This window comes from Perognathus longimembris, chromosome 10 (genome assembly GCF_023159225.1).
Source record: "Perognathus longimembris pacificus isolate PPM17 chromosome 10, ASM2315922v1, whole genome shotgun sequence".
Lineage (NCBI taxonomy): Eukaryota > Metazoa > Chordata > Mammalia > Rodentia > Heteromyidae > Perognathus > Perognathus longimembris.
The window spans coordinates 72,320,724-72,339,670 of NC_063170.1; the positions used below are offsets into that span (position 1 = coordinate 72,320,724).

At 45.7% G+C, this 18,947-nt stretch overlaps 1 protein-coding gene across 1 annotated transcript in view; it reads left to right on the forward strand.

Moving 5' to 3' along the window:
* The window catches only part of Rab7a (RAB7A, member RAS oncogene family), a 36,316-nt gene extending 22,870 nt beyond the window's left edge, over positions 1 to 13,446 (forward strand). Inside the window, exons 2-6 of the mRNA XM_048356373.1 lie at positions 1,196 to 1,256; positions 3,740 to 3,866; positions 6,377 to 6,595; positions 7,850 to 7,978; positions 12,009 to 13,446. Coding sequence (XP_048212330.1) covers positions 1,204 to 1,256; positions 3,740 to 3,866; positions 6,377 to 6,595; positions 7,850 to 7,978; positions 12,009 to 12,104 — 624 coding nt within the window. The 5' untranslated portion in view covers positions 1,196 to 1,203 and the 3' untranslated portion in view covers positions 12,105 to 13,446. The remainder of the gene's footprint in view (positions 1 to 1,195; positions 1,257 to 3,739; positions 3,867 to 6,376; positions 6,596 to 7,849; positions 7,979 to 12,008) is intronic.
* Positions 13,447 to 18,947: the final 5,501 nt, after the last annotated feature.

The following is an 18,947-nucleotide window of genomic DNA, read 5'->3' on the forward strand; positions in this document are numbered from 1 at the left end:
ACAAATAGTTGTTTTTTTTTGAGACCCACCTGTCCTCTGAAAGTCAGGCTTTGGTAACTGAAGACTGATAATAGGCCATAATGTAACAAGTGTTGGGAAGGTGTGAGGTTAGGCATCATACACACGTACATGTTCAGGGATAGACTGGGCTGACTGGTTTCCTGGAAAAATGTGACCCCTAGAGCTGCAGTGTCAATCATTATACATTTACTAGCCCCATATTTAGTTATTCCATCCTTGGCACTGAGCATACAGCAGAGAGCAAAACCGTGCTTGTGGAGGCTATGAGAAAAGGGAGAATGGACTGGGAATATGGCCTAGTGGTAAAGTGCCCATCTCGTATACATGAAGCCCTGGGTTCGATTCCTCAGTACCACATAGATAGAAAAAGGCCAGAAGTGGCACTGTGGCTCAAGTGGCAGAGTGCTAGCCTTGAGCAAAAAGAAGCCAGGGACAGTGCTCAGGTCCTGAGTTCAAGCCCCAGGACTGGCAAAAAAGAAAAAGAGAGAATGCAGACAAATACAGTATATAAAAATATCACACCACACAGCAACTGTTCTGAGGGAGCTAACGATATCATTGATGAGGTATTCTTTAAAGTGCGGACAAGTGATGCTGAAGCAATGACAGGAATCTTCTTGGATCAAGTTCTTGGAGCCATTTAGAGCAAAAAGCCAAATTGTTGATCCCACCAATGAGTCCATCACCTAAGTAGAGCAAAACCTTCCTTCTTTTCTCATAGTCCTGCCCTTACTGTCTTGTCTAGTTCCAGGACCTAGAATTCTGTAAGGGCTCCTGTTCTTTTTACCTTTTTTTGTACTGGTATTGGGACTTGAACTCAAGGCTCTTCCTTAGCTTTTTTGCTTTAAGGCTAAGACCCTACTACTTGAATCACACCTATGCTTCTGGCATTTTGGTGCTTAATTGGAAATTAGTCTTACAGACTTTCCTTCCTGGGCTGGTTTCAAACTATAATCTTCAGATCTCAGCTTTCCTGAGTAGCTGCGATTATAAGTATGAGCCACTGGCACCCTGCTAGGCACAATTCTTTATCCAGATCTTCTGGGTTCTAGTGGAACATCCCTCAGAAGGCTCCGGAGCCTGCTCTTGGGGCTGCCTAGAATGGATATGGCAAGGGTATTCCTTCCTCTGATGTTTCCAACAGCTCATTTTGTTTTCTCCTTTCCTCCTATAGTTTGAAGGATGACCTCTAGGAAGAAAGTGTTGCTGAAGGTTATCATCTTGGGAGATTCAGGGTAAGTTTTTCCATGAATTGGAGCTGTCAGATTGGCTTGAAGCCTTGTCCATCACATCTGTGCCAATTGGCATTACCATGTCCTGGTCTGGGCCTTTCCTGTCCTTGCTGTTTGGGTAATAGCAGAAACGTGATGTTCTCCTTTCATATGTAACTTGTGTTCTTTGGCATGTGAGGGGTGGCTGTTTGAACCTGACTAGTGATGGTTATTTTCATGAATCTCCTTTTCTCTAAGCTGGCCAGACTAAGGAGGCCTATTGCCTCTGGCATCCTGCTCACTTTTTTTTTTTTTTTTTTTGCCAGTCCTGGGCCTTGGACTCAGGGCCTGAGCACTGTCCCTGGCTTCTTCCCGCTCAAGGCTAGCACTCTGCCACTTGAGCCACAGCGCCGCTTCTGGCCGTTTTCTGTATATGTGGTGCTGGGGAATCGAACCTAGGGCCTCGTGTATCCGAGGCAGGCACTCTTGCCACTAGGCTATATCCCCAGCCCTGCTCACTTTTACATGCCTGTTAATAAGCCTGATGAAGGCTGGTATGTGGAAAAGTTGGGGAGAGAGAGCTGGGTTCTGATTCTAGATCTGCCATTAACCAAATAATTAATAGTACCTCTTTAATATTGCCTGGTAGCCTTTTCACCTTTTCAGACTTAGTGTTTCACTTGATCCCTGGTGGCTTTAATTCCCATGAGGCTTAGGTATTTTAAAAATAATAAACCAGGAACGGTAGCACATATATAGTCCCATGTACTTGGCAAACTGAGGCAGGAGAGTTACTTGAACCCAGGTCAGGCTGCACAACAGAGACCCTAGCTCCAAAAATGCATCTCTCCTTTCCTTTGTCTTCCCTTCTCCTCCAGTAATTTTTTAATTTTAATGTTTTCTTTGATTCAATGAATTTAATTTGAGGAAGCTTTACTAAATCAGCATTTGTTTAGCCCTAGATAAGTGAGATAGGATTCACAGAGACTGCTTTGGGCCCTGTATTGGCCTCAAAAGAACCACCAGGCCCTTGTTGCAATGCATATGGGACATTTCCCCTGGAAGTTTGGTGGTGGTGATGGTGGTGGTGATAGTATAGTCTTTTTTATTATCACCATCCTTACCTCACCAACACACACACACACACACACACACACACACACACACACACACACACACAGTTGATGTTTTGTTAATTTCTTTGGTAGAGTCCTTCAATCCATCCTTTTTTAGTTTCTTTTTTTCCCTCCTGCATTCCGTCCTTCATTTCCTTACCATTTTTTCCTTTTTCTTTTTTTTTTCTTTTTTGAAGACTAAATCCTGATAGGTAGCCCATGCTGGCCTTGAAAAAACCATGAGTCTTCTGCCTCACTCTTCATGACTGCTGCCATTACAGGTGTTGCCATTATGCCTGGCTTAACAGAGCATGCTTGGAGATTGTGGTTTGATTACATAACTGTTGTTTTCTCTGTGTTGGGTTTTTAAACTTTAAGCATCATGTCAGCTGGTGTGGCATGTGGCATTTCTGCTCAAAGCCAATGGCTTCCTCTTGATATTACTTCATCAAACTGAGTAACAGCCACTAAGTGGAGAAATGCCCAAAACTGTGGTGATATTTTTAGAATAGCTCTTATTACTGAGCTTCCGTTAGGAGTGAGAATCAAGGAGTGAGCATCCTCTGATGTTAATATCTCTTGACAGGGAAAACAATGATACTACTCTTTTTTGAGTTGCCTTTATTAAAACTTAAAAACAGCTATTAAACATCTAATGCACATCTGTGCCCTGTTTTTTTATTTGTTTTGCAGTGCTAGGGATTGAGCCCTGGGTCTGCAGTGTGCTAGGCAGTTGCTGTGCTACTGAGCTCCACCCCTAAGCATACCCAGGACAGTACCAAACTCCCAGTGTGTGATGCCCTCTACTGTAAGGGAAGTTCCTAGTTCTTGCTCAAGATGGGCAAGTTTTCTTTTAAAGCTGCAGCAGATATCAGAGTCAGTTTTATTTTATTTCTTTAGCCAGTGTTGGGGGCCTGAGCTTTTGCCCAAGATTGGCACACTACCACTTGAGCCACAGTACCACTTCTGGCTTTTTCTGTGTATGTGGTACTGAGGAATTGAACCTAGGGGCTTCAGTGCATCCTAGGCAAGCACTCTATCACTAAGCCACATTCCCAGACCCCAGTTTTTTTTTTTTATTCATTTATTCATTCATTTTGGTCGGTTGTAGGGCTTGAACTCAGGGCCTGGGCCCTGATCCTGAACTGAACTCTTTTGCTCAAGGCTAGTGTTCTACCACTTGGAATCCAGAGCCACCTCCAGTTTTCTGGTGATTCATTAGAGATGGAGTCTCACAGGCTTTCTTGCCTGAGCTGGCTTTGAGCAGTGATCCTTAGATCTCAGCCTCCTGATTAGCTAGGATTATATGCGTGAGCCATGGATGCCCAGCTTCAGAGTCGATTTTAGTCCCTTCCTGTTTGACTTAAACTTGTGGGCTTTCTCCAATTTCAGTGTGGGTAAGACATCGCTCATGAACCAATATGTGAACAAGAAGTTCAGTAACCAGTACAAAGCTACAATAGGAGCAGACTTTCTGACCAAGGAGGTGATGGTGGATGACAGGCTAGTCACCATGCAGGTAAGCCTTTGAAGCCTGCGCTGGCCTTGCCTTGTTAGCTTGCCTGACCATAGCCCTCTCTGTTGCTCAGACTCTACTGTCACACTCATGGGTAATGAATGAATATAGCTATCCTGCAGATGGGATTACCAGATGCAATTCAGGACACCCAGATTTTTCTTGTTTATTTGCATACATAACTTGTACAAGGAGGGTTTCACTGTGGCATTTTTACACATGTGCAGTGTGTCCCAGTCAGCCTAACTACTCTATTGCACTCACCCATTCCTCCATTCCTTTAAGGGAAGACACAGTTTAAATTAAGCTCTTGTATGTGTGTCATGCTAGGGATGAAATCCAGGGCCTCATACATGCTAAACACACTCCACTACTGGTGACATCCCCAGCCCTAAATTTGAATTTCAGGATAAAGAGTACTAAATTTCTGTGGAATTAGGCCAGGAGCTGGTGGGTCAGGCCTGTAATCCTAGCTACTCAGGAGGCTGCGATCTGAGGATTGCGGTTCAAAGTCAGCTCAGGCAGAAAAGTCTGTGAGACTCTTATCTCCAATTAACCATCAGAAAATTGGAAGTGGCACTGTGGCTCAAGTGGTAGAGCACTAGCCTTGAGCTGAAGAGCTCAGGGACAGCACCGAGGTCCAGAGTTCAAGCCCTACAACCAGGGGGAAAAAAAGTCTTCGAAAATGAAGTATAACTAGACTTTCTTTTTTCCCAAGGTACAAAGAATTAAGCCCAGGGCATCAAGCATGTTATAAGAGCATTCATTCTAGACAGATAAGCACTCTACCATTTGAACCAAGTACCTAGTCCCTTTTGCATTGAGTATGTGTGTATGTGTGCTGGTCATGTGTCTGGGCCTGGGTGCTGTCCTTGAACTTTTATGCCCAAAGCTAGATCTCTGTCACCTTGAGCCATGGCTCAATTTCCAGATTTTGGTGGTTAATTGGGGATAAGAGTCTTGTGTATTTTCCTCCCCAGGCTGGCTTTGAACCACGATCCTTAGATCTTAGCTTCCTGAGTGGCTAGGATTTACAGGCATGAGCCCCCAGCCTGCATTGGTTATTTTGAGGTGGTGACTCAGGAGCTTTAATTTCCAGTCCTCCTACTTGTACTTCTTCGTGTCTCTGGGGGACAGAGACACACCACTGCACCAAGGCATTGTGCTGCCTATAAGTGGGGTAACAGGCGGGCACCATTGTGCTGGCCATCAGTTGAGATAGAGTTCAAAATTCCTTTTTGCCTGGGCTGGCCTTGAGCTTTAAGGCTCCACTTTCACCTCCCCAGCTAGCTAAGATTACAAATTTTAGCAACAATGCCTACCTAGATATTTTTGTTTTTGTCAGTGTGGTATTTGTCACATCATGCCTAGGGGTTTAGCTTATGGGAGAATGTGTACTTAACGTGCATGGAACTTTAAGTCTCCAGCATTATCCAAAAGAACTACTCAACAATTTGTGTTGGTCAGTAGGACCTGTGTGGTAGTCTCCTTTTGCTTTCCACTTCTGTCAGGGTGCTTAGTTTGTTTTGTAGTGGAGGGTTTGTTGTTGTTTGGTTCTGGTCCTGGGTCTTGAACTCAGGGCCTGGGCACTGTCTCTGAGCTTTTTTATTCAATAGTAGCATTCTACCCCTTAAGCCAAGATTCCACTTCCAGCTTTTTGATGATTAATTGAAGATAAGAATCTCAAAGACATTGCTGTCCAGGCTGGCTTCAAAAACCATAATCCTTAGATCTCAGCCTCTGACTAGCTAGAATTACAGGCATGATGCTGAACTTTTTTATTAAACTTCACTTTATTGACATGCATAGACATAAATGTATAATTCAGTGAATATTCACGGCTTTTTATTTCTATTTCCCCTCGAAAGGCTGTGTGTGGTGGCCATACTTCTAATCTTAGAACTGGGAAAGCGGAGGCAGGAAGAACCCAAGTTCTAGGCCAGCCTAAGCTACATAGCAAAATGGTGTCTTAGAAACAAACTAAAATTCCTAGAAAATTTGCAGGGTACATAAGTATTAACTGCATATCTACCCATGTAGATGTCTAGGACAGTTTTTTGTTTTTGTTTTGCTGTCCTTGGGTTTGAGCTCAGGGCCTGGGCACTTCTTTTTGCTCAAGGCTAGTACTCCGCCACTCGAGTCACAGCACCAGCCTTTTCTGTTTATGTGGTGCTGAGGAATGGAACCCAGGGCTTCATGCATGCTAGGCAATCATTCTACCACTAAGCCACATTCTCAGTCCACTTAGGACAGTTTTATATAAAGACTTTCTAGCACTGTAGAGATCAGACTCCCTGTCACACTCTCAGACACTCAGCTGTGCTTGTTAGGACTGTTTAGGGTGCTGCTGCTATGCTGTGGAAGTCTGCCTCCTGAATTCTGAAGCTACTTGTGTTGCAGGTGCCCCACGGTGCAGTGTCCCTGTCACAGGCCCTCCCCTAGCGCACACCCCTGTGGCTCTGTTGAGCTTCCCCTGAGTTGCAGATTTTTATTTTTTTTTAAATTTCCTGCAGATCTGGGACACAGCCGGTCAGGAACGGTTCCAGTCTCTTGGTGTAGCCTTCTATAGAGGTGCAGACTGCTGTGTTCTGGTGTTTGATGTGACTGCCCCTAACACATTCAAGACCCTTGACAGCTGGAGAGATGAGTTTCTCATCCAGGCCAGTCCCCGGGATCCTGAAAACTTCCCCTTTGTTGTGTTGGGAAACAAGATTGACCTCGAAAACAGACAAGTAAGTGCCAGAGGTGATGGGAGTTGTCACAGGCACTCAGCCCTTCAGTTCCTTGGGTGTTTGAAAGATTCTCTACTAGCCAAGGTGGAAAGTTGTGGTGACAGAGTACCGCATCCCAGCTCAACCCTTTGAGGGTCTGACAAAGCTGGCTTGCTTCAGTCCCTTAGCTGCCCCCCACCAGCAGTGTGGCTGCTGGCTGGCTGCTGCTGGCTGTTGATGCTCTTTGAGTCTTTTGTGCTCTGAAATATGGAGTTGGATTTTCATTCTTAGTGGCCTGCACAGATTTCCACATGGTGTAGAAGTCTGCAGTGGGTTTTGAATAAAATTGCTTTTGTGTATTTTCAAAAAGAATTTCCGTTGGAAACATATTCTTTGACTAATTATAGCTGTTTATTTCTGCCCACCAATCCCTGCATTTTCTCCTTCCTAAGACTCGTCTCTTGGCTGAAATGGGCTCACATGGGGAGGGAATGAGGATGAGTGAAAGCTGTGAAACAGTGTGTCCCTTGAGTGCGCAGCCCAGGTGCCCACGACTGAACTGGCAAGAGTGTTTAAGAGACAGCTCTTCCTGGACTGGCTTTCTTTCTTTTTGGTGCCAGTCCTGGGGCTTGAACTCAGGAACTGGGAACTTGGGGCCTGGGCCCTGTCCCTTAGTTTTTCTGCTCAAAGCTAGTGTTCTACCACTTGAGCCACTGCTCCACTTTGGGCTTTTTCATAGTTAATTAGAGATGAGAGTCTCAAAGATTTCCCTGCCCAGACTGGCTTTGAAGTATCTTTTTTTTTTTTTGGCCAGTCCTGGGACTTGGACTCAGGGCCTGAGCACTGTCCCTGGCTTCTTTTTGCTCAAGGCTAGCACTCTGCCACTTGAGCCACAGCGCCACTTCTGGCCATTTTTTGTATATGTGGTGCTGGGGAATTGAACCCAGGGCCTCATGTATAGGAGGCAAGCACTCTTGCCACTAGGCCATATCCCCAGCCCCTGATCCTCAGATCTTAACCTCTTAATAAGCTAGGATTATAGTTGGACTGGCTTTAGGCCCTTTATAAACTTCATGTGAACACAGCTAAGGTCATTAGCACAGGCTGCCCAAGCTTTGAGTTTGGTACCATCTGTGACCCCTGTAGCCAGTGTAACAATCTTGGCAGATCCCCATGGTTTCCCCACCATCCTCATTCCCAGGTCTGTTCTTGCCTGTGTACCTACAGGCTGACACTGCTTGTGTTAGTGCACATGTGCCCTGCTTCCTCTTACAGGTGGCCACAAAGAGGGCACAGGCCTGGTGCTACAGCAAAAACAACATTCCTTATTTCGAGACCAGTGCCAAGGAGGCCATCAATGTGGAGCAGGCGTTCCAGACAATCGCAAGGAATGCACTTAAACAGGTAGGTCTCCAGGTTTCCACAGCTGTCTGGCGCCCTCTGGTGATGATGACCTGGTACTGACCCAATCCTACTGTCCTTGCCTATCTATGATCTTGCCTTGTAACGTGTTTATCTGGGAAGTCAAAGGCATGCTTTGCCTAAGTCCCAGAAGATCTACTCTTGTGAGTCATCTAAAGACTTAGAATGGGGAAAACATAGGCTAAGGCCATCCTTCTTTAAGGCCTGGGCTTGTTCTTTCTTTTCATGCCAGTAGATCAGGAATCCCTTTACCAAATTGCACTGTCATTAGACCTAGTTTTAAAAAATCACTCCTGAGCTCCTATTCCCTCACCTTCCCAAGCTGCTTTTTAGGGTGTTTATGAGGTAGGACATACATGTTAAGACAAATGAGGTAAAACCCAAAACAACTGCCTTGAGCCCAAAGCTCCTGCGTGAAGAAGTGACCTCTGTGTGTAACAGGAAGGGCGGGACGGGATTGGAGCAGGTGACCTCCCACCTGGTATGGCACAGGAAGGCAGGACGTGGTTGGAGCAGGTGACAGCAGGTCATTGGGCATCATCCCACCTGATACAGGCAGGTGTGGGGCTGCAGAGAACATGAGTGGTAGCTATAAAGGTCAAGCTGTGACCAGGACACCGGGCTGGTCAGAGGCACTGGTTTCAGGAGAACAAGATGTCTGGCTGTGTGGGTGAGAGACCCTTGAAACAGGAGGGAGCCACACAAAGTGACGGAGACAGGCCTGCACAGTAAAGGTTGCTCCCAAATGCCAGAAAAATCTCTGTGGGAAGCGTAAATGTGTGCTGACTACAGGACAGACTTGGGCCTTGGCCCTACTCTCCCTTACCCACGCTTGCACTGGGATTAGAAGCCTCTTAGGCTTTTTTAGGTTTATGCAATCACTTAGGAACACTGATCCTTGCTGTCCCTGCTGCTGCTTTGCATTCCTGCTTGTGTTGGGGTCTTCTGAGGTCTGAGCTGGTTAGACTGAAATACGTTTCATCAGTAAGAGATGGCACCAGATCACTTTTCCAACTAGCAGTGTGAGGGTTTTGTTTTCCCACCTCCCCACCAGCAAGCAGTGGGTGTCCATAACTGCTGACATCATGCCAGGCTCTGGGCATGCCAGCTGCCGCCTTTCTGACCACTGTTCTACTCTAGCTCTCTTCCTGGCTTGGCTGTTTGGATCTTCTCTGCTTGACTATCCACACAGAGTACTTGAAAATTCTCACAAAGTCCTGGTGAATTGAAGTTAAGTTTTCCTCTGTTCCCAACTCTTGTTTATATCTTGTGTCAGGTACTATCCTAGCCACAGATAATGGTCTAAGTTTCAGGCCAGCCTGTGCTATATTAAGAGTGTGTCTGAGAGAAATCAAAACAGAACTACAAAGGAGACACTTTCACAAAAAAAAAAAAAAGAAAGAAAGAAATCAGGTCTATAATCCAGCTAGAATTTACTCTGGGTTAGCCAGAAAGCAGGACATACTTTTTTATTCCTTTCAAATAGCCAGTTGTTTTCAATACTAACATATGTAATAAACCATCTTCCCCATCCTACTTCTGTGGCCTAATGTTTTCAGGCATTGGGATGCATTTACAGTCCTCTTCGTTTCTCCTAGTGATGGTAGTGTCCTTCCGGACACACCTTGATTTGAAAGGCTTTAGAGCTGGAGGTGTGGCTCAAGTGGTAGAGCCCCAGCCTAACAAGTATGAGGCCATGCGCTCAAACCCCAGTACCATCTCAAAAGGGAAAAAAGTCTTTGGGTCTGGCTCCAGACAAGGCATAGTTCTACTTATTGTTTGTGGGTAGTTGTTTTTGTTTTCCAATACTGAAGTGTAGACTTAGGGCCTGCTGGTCCTCTGCCTCTTAAGCCACACCTGTAGCCTGGCCTTTGGCTACTTTGGAGACAGTTTCTCCAGCCTTTATGCCTGGGCTGACGGTGACCCATGATCCATCCTCCACATCTCATCCTCCTGAGTGGCTAGGATTACAGGTAGAAGTCATCTGTGTACAACTTCATTATTCTGTTTTGTGTCTTTTTCTTGCCTGGTATTTCTTTTTTAGCTGTCTTGTATTTTGTTTTGTTTCTTTTCTACTTTATTGAAAAATGTGTTGTGTTTCTGCAGTCTTCCTTGCTCTGCCCAGGCTGCAGCCCTGTTAGTCTCTGTGGGAGGTGCTCTTGTCTGTATAGGGCACCCAGTACACCCTACGGCCAGGGTGGCTTGCACCCCAGACCTTTGGAGTCCAGAGTGAAGATGCAGGCACACCGGGTTTCTGGTGAGGGCCCTTTTGTCCTGGTTGTACAGACTACTGTCTTCTTGCTCTGTGGTCATCAGGCCTGACCTGTGTGTGGAGAGGGACAGTGCCAGCAGCTGCCTGGGGCATCACTGACCCCACGGAACCAGGTCCCACCAGATGGCCTCATTCACCCATGGCTACTCCAAACACAAGGATCCTGGTGGTCAGGGGCCTCAACAAAGGGACTTTGAGGGAACAGCTGTCTGCCCATACTCGCTACTATTTAGGTTCTATGCCCTTCAATAAGATTTTATAAGTTATCAGATCCTTGCCTAGAAAGGATGGGTATTCCTAGGTAGGGGTGGGAATGTAAAATGTTGCTATTTATGACTGCCCACAGCCAGTAGTTGTGCCTACATGACAGCCATAAGGAGGAATGAAGCACTGGTGAATGTTGCTGTCGGGAGGCTAAGTGAGGAAACCTTTGGGCTGGAGTGCAGGTGGGAGGCAGAGCACTTGCTTAACAAGCAGGAGATTCTGGCTGCAGTCCTAGCACTGGGGGAGCCCACCTCCAAAACTACTGAGGTGAAACTGGAGTGACCGCAGCTGGGGGGCAGGGAGGCAGTGGCTACAAATGAGCACAGGGTTTCTTTTTGGAATGATGGATGTTCCAGAATTAGGGTGGTGGTAGTTGTAAACACACTAAAATCACAGTTGCACAATTTATGAAGTATGCCCCAGTAAAACTTTTATTTTCCTTAAATATGCATTCCCATAGGTCTATTTTTATGGTTGTTATAAACAGTATTTTAGAGAGCATTTTTTGTTTTATTCATGGTGCTGGGGGTGGAACCCAGGGCCGTTTGGCAAGTACCCTATCACTGAGCTTCACCCAGCCCTAGAGAGCTTTAAATGAATAGAAACAGTCCCTACTTGTCTCCAAGGCTGCGGGTGGCAGCTGGCACGGCATCCAGTGTTCCCTGATAATGCACATGATACTGCCACACCCAGAAGTGCAGCCCTGCTCCCTATGGGGACCAGGACCACCCCCCCCCCCCAGGTCTACACAGGAAGTGATCACCACAGCTCTGCTCCTGAGCTTGCAGCATTTGGGAGAAAACCCTCTCCCACATCTTAGGAAGGAAAAGAAAGAGGCTGTCAGTCCATGAAGGACAGGGCAGGCTGGAACCAAGAGGGCCAGAGGCAGTGCTGCTGCCATCACCTTATAGAACTCTGTCCAGGGTTGGCCTGGTTTATGAGAGAAGTCAAGAATCCAGACTATGGCAAACTTGTTTTGGTTTTTGTGCTGGTCTTGAGGCTAGCACTCGGCTTGGGCACGCTGTCTGTGAGCTGCTGCTTCTTTTGCTTAAGGCTAGCACTCTACCACTTGAGCCATAGCTCCACTTCTGGCTTTTTGGTGGTTAACTGGAGATAGGAGTCTCACGGGCTTTGAATCCTCAGTTCTCAGCCTCCTGGGTAGGATTACAGGCATGAGCCACTGATGCCCAGCAAGTGTATTTTTTTAAATATTGGCAACTCTATGGGCCAACCATACATGAACATTTATAAGCTGGACATGGACTTCAGGTCACTGGTCATGCTCTGGTCGACGGTGGTTCCTTTTGCCTGAGTCTGTCTTCACAAAGCAGTCTTTTGCAAGCCCAGGATGGTCACACTGTGTCTCATCTCCCTGCTGCGCCTGGGCAAAGGTTTGCCGCTGCTGGTCAGAAAGGGCCACAGGTCACTCGTGTGTCCCTGTCCCTGAGTCACTAGCCTTTCTTTGTCTCTGTCTAGGAGACAGAGGTGGAGCTGTACAATGAATTTCCTGAACCCATCAAACTGGACAAGAACGACCGGGCCAAGGCCTCCGCAGAGAGCTGCAGTTGCTGAAGGGGCAGTGAGCACAGAGCACAGAGTCCTTCACAAACCAAGAACACACACAGGCCTTCAAACACAAGCCCTCCCTCCTGTAAACAAAACAGAAAGTGATCTCTTACATCCAGCTGCCAAAAGAAATCCCACCAAACACAGTTGTTCCCCATCCATACACACATGCACACAACACATGGTACATGTATGTGTGCACGTGCGCACGCACATGCAGGTGTGCACGGACACACACACACACACTCACACACCACAAGAAAACTGCAGCCCAGGCCTGCGAGGGCTCCTGGGCCATTTGCCCACCCTGTGTGTGGCTGCAGACCCGTCTAGTTCAGTCACATTGAAAGCGCATTCTTTTTATCCATTGGAAAAAAGAGAGAACTGTTTACAGTGAGTCTGTCTAATTAGTTATCTGGGTTTTTTTTTTTTTTAAACAGTCTTGTTATCCCTGACCCCACCCTCCCTGCTGAAGGTTCCCTTGGGAAGGCTGGTGCCCATGCTTCATTGCAGGCTTACACCCAGTCTGATCAGACTGAGTTTTGTATGTATCTGTTAATGCTTGTTACTTTTAACTAATCAGATCTTTTTACAGTATCCATTTATTATGTAATGCTTCTTAGAAAAGAATCTTATAGTACATGTTAATATATGCAACCAATTAAAAATTATAAATTAGTGTGAGGAATTCTTGGATCATGTGTTTCAAGCCCTGTACTGCAGGCATGCAAGGTGGAGGGTTGGACCCTGCCTGGATTACAGAGTGTTAGAGATGCAGCATTTGGAAACCCAGCTAGTGGCAGTATTCTGTACAATAGACTTGAGAATCATGTGCGCCTTTTATCAAAGACTTAAGAGCCAAAAAGCTTTTCATCTCTCCAGAGGGAAAACTGAACTAAACAGTTCCCTTCTGTCTGAATTTTCCAAAAGGTTGATTTGCATAATACAGTTGTATGTGCAATGGATTTCAGAAATCAAGATTCTTATTTCCCCCTTTCCCCTACTGCTCCACATTTGAGAACTTCCATTAGATGAACATCCTTCTCTCCAAGGAAAAGCGAGCCCTGAGTTTACCTTTGTTCTAGAAGGCGCTCCTTTCAGGACTGTGGTGTCCTAGGTTAGCAGACCTTCTCCTCTACCCCTGGCTCCCACTGTGGCCCCGCATCAGTCACCTGCCCCTTCTGCTGAGCCCTGGCAGCCTGGCTCCCTCCCGAGGACCTGCCTGCATCTGACTGGCTTGAGGGAGCACGCCCCTTCTCCAGAGGTCTGTGTTCCAGGGTGTGGGCCAAGTTCTTCTGTAAAGAGATGAACGTGATGCCAATAAAATTTAACAAGAACAAAAAACAGCTTCCTTGGCCCTGTGTCTTGTTTTCTTGTTCTTCCTGCAGATGATTGGCTCCAAAGAGATGTTGACTGCCCACAGCCAGTGCTCCTAGGGTAGAATAGCTTCTCCCTGCTCCCCTCTACCCTATAGGACCTGCCTTTGTTGTTTTTGCAATCTCAGTATAGTGGGTGGTTGATCCTTGAATGGAAAAGGCATAGTTGCCTCAGTAATGTTCTCCATGGCTGGTGACACATGTGTGGGTCCCCCTCAGAGTAATGCTCACCATGGCCAGTAACCCATGGGCTGTGTCTTTTCCACAGATACAGACCTATATCTGTGAGTGTGAGAGAAAAAAAAAAGATTTTAGTTGCTAAAATCAATAAAGTTCCTCTCCTGTAACTTTTCACAGAAGGAAGATTGGGAACCAGGGGGTTTCTTTCAACACATATAAGCTAGAGATGATAAACGTAGAGCTGTGACTCATGTGTTAGAGCACTGTCCTAGCCTTGAGTGAAAAAGCCATGTGAGCATAAGGCTCTGAATTTAAGACCCAGAAAGAGAAGGAGGGAAGGAAAATAAGTTCAAGGCTCTGAATTCAAGCCCCAGTACTGGCACCAAAAAAAGAAAAAAAAAGTTACAAAGCAAATCCAAAGAGGTGTCACCTAGAAGTAGTTCTATAAAAGTATCAGTGGAGCCAGACTCCAGTGGCTCACAGAGGCTGAGGGTCCAAGGAGTGCCACTCAGAGCTAGCTTGGACAGGAAAGTCCAAGAGACTGTTCTCTCCAATTAACCAGCAAACAACTGGAAGTGGAAAGTGGAGCTGAGGCTCAAATAGTAGAGCTCTAACCTTGAGTTCAAGTCTGGGACCTACACAAAAGGCTGTAAGTAGTGCTGTGGCTCAAGTGGTAAGAGTGCTAGCTAGCCTTGAGCAAAAAGAAGCCAGGGACAGTGCTCAGGCCCTGAGTTCAAGCCCCAGGACTGGCAAAAAAAAAAAAAGGAGTGTGAGACCCTGAGTTTAAGCCCCTGTATGTACTAGAAGGCATGCGTGTGCACACAAGTGCACAGGCGCACAACCAAACCAGCAGGAAGTCCTTCCATCTTCTGGTGTATCTTTTCAAATCCTAGGTTTTTAGTTTTCACAAATGTCTTCCTTAAGTTAATCCCTGTATATTTTTATTACTTTTGAGGCTATCATGAATGAAATTACTTTTCTAATTTCTCAGCTTGTTCATTGTTGGCATATAGAAAGTTTTTATATCCTGTGTGATTGAAGGTGGTACCACCTTTTTGGCAGAGTCTGTAAGGGTATGTTAAGCACAGAATCTGCATATAAGGATAATTTGATTTCTTCCTCTATTTGAATCCCTTTCCTTTCTTTTTCCTGCCTTATTGCTCTGGCTAGAAGTTCTAGTATCATATTGATAAAGAGTGGAGAGAATGAACACCCTTGTCTCATTTCCTGACTGGGGAAAATTATTTTAGTTTTCCCGCAGTATGTTCATTATAGGTTTGTCATACATCCATATACAGCCACATACATATATATATATAATATATATATATATATATATAACTTCATTGAGATACTTTTTTTTCTGTTACTGGTTTCATCAGAGGTTTTATCATAAATTTTTGAACTTGGTAAAAGGCTTTTCTGCATCAATTGTGATGTTGTCTATGTACTGTTTTACATTAATTGATATATATGGTATAGCCAGGCACTGGTGGCTCACACCTATAATCTTAGCTACTCAGGAAGCTGAGATCTGAGGATCATGGTTTAAAGCCTGCTGAGGCAGGAAAGTCTGTGAGACTCTTGTCTCCAATAAACTATTTAGAAAAAGCCAGAAAGTGGTATGCTAGCCTGGTAGATTGCTTGCCTAGCATGCATGAAGCTCTGGGTTCAATTCCTCAGTACCATATAAATAGAAAAAGCTGGAAGTGGCACTGTGGCTCAAGTGGTAGAGTGCTAGCCTTGAGCAAAAGAAGCTCAGGGACAGTGCCCAAGTCCAGAGTTCAAAGCCCCAGGACTTGGGGTGGGGGTAGGGTGGTATACATGCATACAATGGAATTTTCCCCCCTCAGTCCTAGGGCTTGAACTCAGGGCCTGGGCACTGTCCCTGAGCTTCTTTTGCTCAAGGCTAGCACTCTACCACTTGAGCCACAGTGCCACTTCCAGCTTTTTATATGGTACTGAGGAATTGAACCCAGAGCTTCATGCATGCTAGGCAAGCACTCTACCACTAACCCACATTCCCAGCCCCACAATGGGATTTTACTTATCTGTTTTTTTTTAACTGTATTTTTTTTTGTGTTTTCTTTTTTGGTACTGGGGATCGAACCCAGGACGTTGCACTTGCTAGGCAAGCGCTTTGCCACTGAGCTACATCCCAGCGATTTTACTTATCTATTAGAACAGTATATGTCATTTGCAGGGAAATGGATGGACCTGGAACCAATCAAAGCAGTGTATGTTTTCTCTCATGTGGGAGCTAGATCTAAATAGACTGAGACATGATAAAGTTATATAGGACAGTAGGCATTCCAACAGTGAGACTTAAGGAGAATATTCTTACAGGAGGAACTCAAAGGCATAATTCCTATGAATTCCTATGAAAATGCTATCTATTGAAACAAATTTCAGGAAATGGAAATGTAAGTTTTGGGGGTTTTGTTTTTGCTGGAACTTGATGCCTGAGCACTGTCCCTGGCTTCTTTTTGCTCAAGGCTAGCACTCTGCCACTTGAGCCACAGTGACACTTCGGGCTTTTTCTATTTATGTGGTACTGAGGAATCGAACCCAAGGCTTCATGCATCCTAGGCAAGCACTCTACCACTAAGCCACATTCCCACCCAGAATATAAGTTTTTGTTGGTGTTGGTGGTTTTTTGCTTTTGAGGTTTTTTTTTTGTTTTGTTTAAGTTGGGGAAAAGGGAAGAAGAGTGGATAAATGCAATCATGGTATTCAGTATACACTGTGAGAAAAAGGAACTATGCAACTTGTGGACAGGAATGGGAGGGGAGAAATGGAGGAAAGTGAAGGGTGACACTGTCCAAAAGAAATATACTCATGGGCTGGGGATATGGCCTAGTGGTAAGAGTGCTTGCCTCCTATACATGAAGTCCTGGGTTCGATTCCTTAGCACCACATATATTTTAAAAAAGCCAGAAGTGGGTCTGGGGATATGGCCTAGTGGCAAGAGTGCTTGCCTCATATCCCTGGGTTCAATTCCCTAGCACCACATAAACAGAAAACTGCCAGAAGTGGCGCTGTGGCTCAAGTGGCAGAGTGCTAGCCTTGAGCAAAAAGGAGCCAGGGACAGTGCTCAGGCCCTGAGTTCAAGCCCCAGGACTGGCAACAACAACAAAAGCCAGAAGTGGTGCTGTGGCTCAAGTGATAGAGTACTAACTTTGAGCTAAAAGAAGCCAGGGACAATGCTTAGGCCCTGAGTTCAAGCCCCAGGACTGGCAAAAACAACAACAACAAAAACCCCACATATACACTCATTACCTGACTTATGAAATGGTAACCAGCCTGCACACCTTAATATGCATATTTTTTTGTAAGTGCCTGCCTTTGAGGGGAGGCAGATCTCTGTGGTAGCCCTCTGAATCGAGGAGGTGAGTTCAGTATTCAACAGTTGGGTCTCCAGCTCAGTCTCCATCTTGTTCTGATGTTGTTGTTGGGGGTGTGAAAAATACTGTTGATTGAATTTAGAGCCTTGGCCTTGCTATTCTCCCAGACTCTAGGGAGGTAGGTGGATGGAGTCAGGAGTATCACAAGTTCACAGGTAGCTCTTGGCAAAGTAAGCAAGGCACTACTATCTCAAAACCAAAATACAAGACAGTCATGCCTGTAATCTTAGCTACAGTGGAGGCTGAGATCTAAGGATCACAGTTTGAAGCCAGCCTGGGCAGGAAAGTCAAAGAGATTCTTATCTCCAATGAAGTAACTGCTCAGAAAATGCCAGCAGTGACACTGTGGCTCACATGGTAGAGCACTCCCTTGAGCACAAAGAGGCTTAGGGACAGAGTTAAGGCCCTGAGTTCAAGCCCCAGGACCAACAAAAAAAAAAAAAAGTCTGTGCAGAGGTCTGCCAGCTTTCATGCTTAGTTATGCCCTCGACTGAGGTGGGAGGGGACCACAAGGCAGTGAGTTCAGTCCACATAAATAATCTGGATTTAAAAAATGTTTTATTTCTTGTCAGTGGTGGGGCTTGAATACTGGGTCTGGGTGCTTTCCCTGAGCTCTTCAGCTCAAGGCTAGTGCTCTACCACTTGAGCCACAGTGCCACTTCTGGTTCTTTGGTGGTTACTTGGTGATAAGAGTCTCACAGACTTTCCTTCCCTGGCTGGCTTTGAACCACAACTCAGCCTCCTGAGTAACTAGGATTACAGGTGTGAGCCACTGGTGCCCTGCTTAATTGGTGATTAAAGACAGGTTTCTGGACCTTCTTTCTGCCAGAGGATTTTAGGAGCCACAGTACCAGGTAACAGATCCTCCATTGCTTGAGGGTCTACTGTGGTCCATGAACGCATAGTAAGCTGTATTATTGTGGTGTTGACCAATTGAGACACAGCATAATTGCAGCTGTACTGAAGAGTGGCAGTGCTGTCAAGCTGGATGCGTGATCGACAGTCGTGGAGGCTTTCCAAGTGCCTTGAAGACACAGGATTCGAGGGATGTCCATGGTATTTCTTCTGGCCAGGTGTGGCCATTGTCCAGCAGGTATGAAGGTTGGGTTTCCAAGGTCAGCTATGGACTCATACTCCTTTCTGTCATCACCTTCCTTTCTGTCATCACCTTTGATGCAGTGTTACTCAGTGCAGGGTTTGGGATTTTAGCTTCTAGAGGTAGGTTGAATTCAAGAGAAAATGACGCAATGTCTATAGTTTCAAAAGCTTCCTTGGAGAAATGGTAAAAATGGATCAGCAACTTCGTTCCAATACTGCTTGCAAGAGTTAAAAATGGCCACCTTCTCCACAAAACCCATGAAGAACTAGGATGACGGAGAGGATACATGCTTTCAGTGCTGATGTAAAATGTTCAGGGACTGCTCCACTGAATCCTGAGTCTGGAAACTATACTTCCTGAATACCCCTTTGACAAGAACTTTGACCCTTGCTTACTAGACAAGTATTTACCTACTCCTGAGACTTAGGTCAACATGAGTACTCACAAGCCATGGCACAGAGGAGCCCAGGTCGGTCAGCCCTGGCCCTCAAGGCCACATGACATGTGCTGGAGCCTTGTCAGTCACGGGGACAAAGGCCTGCTTGATAATGTTTGGTGACCTGGGCAGGTAGCAGTCAGACTTGGCAAGGACCCCACTCTCTAGGCTAAAACTAGAGATGTCTTGTTTCTGGTTGCCTAAAAGGTCAGTTTGTGCTGCAGCCAATTCCTCATGCCTCCTGCCTCTCTCAGGGCAACGCAATCGAAAGAACACTTGTATATCACAGACAAATGCTGCTCTCAGCTATAATTTCTTGCACCTCAAAGTGTAGTTGATTTAACACCAGCTTGG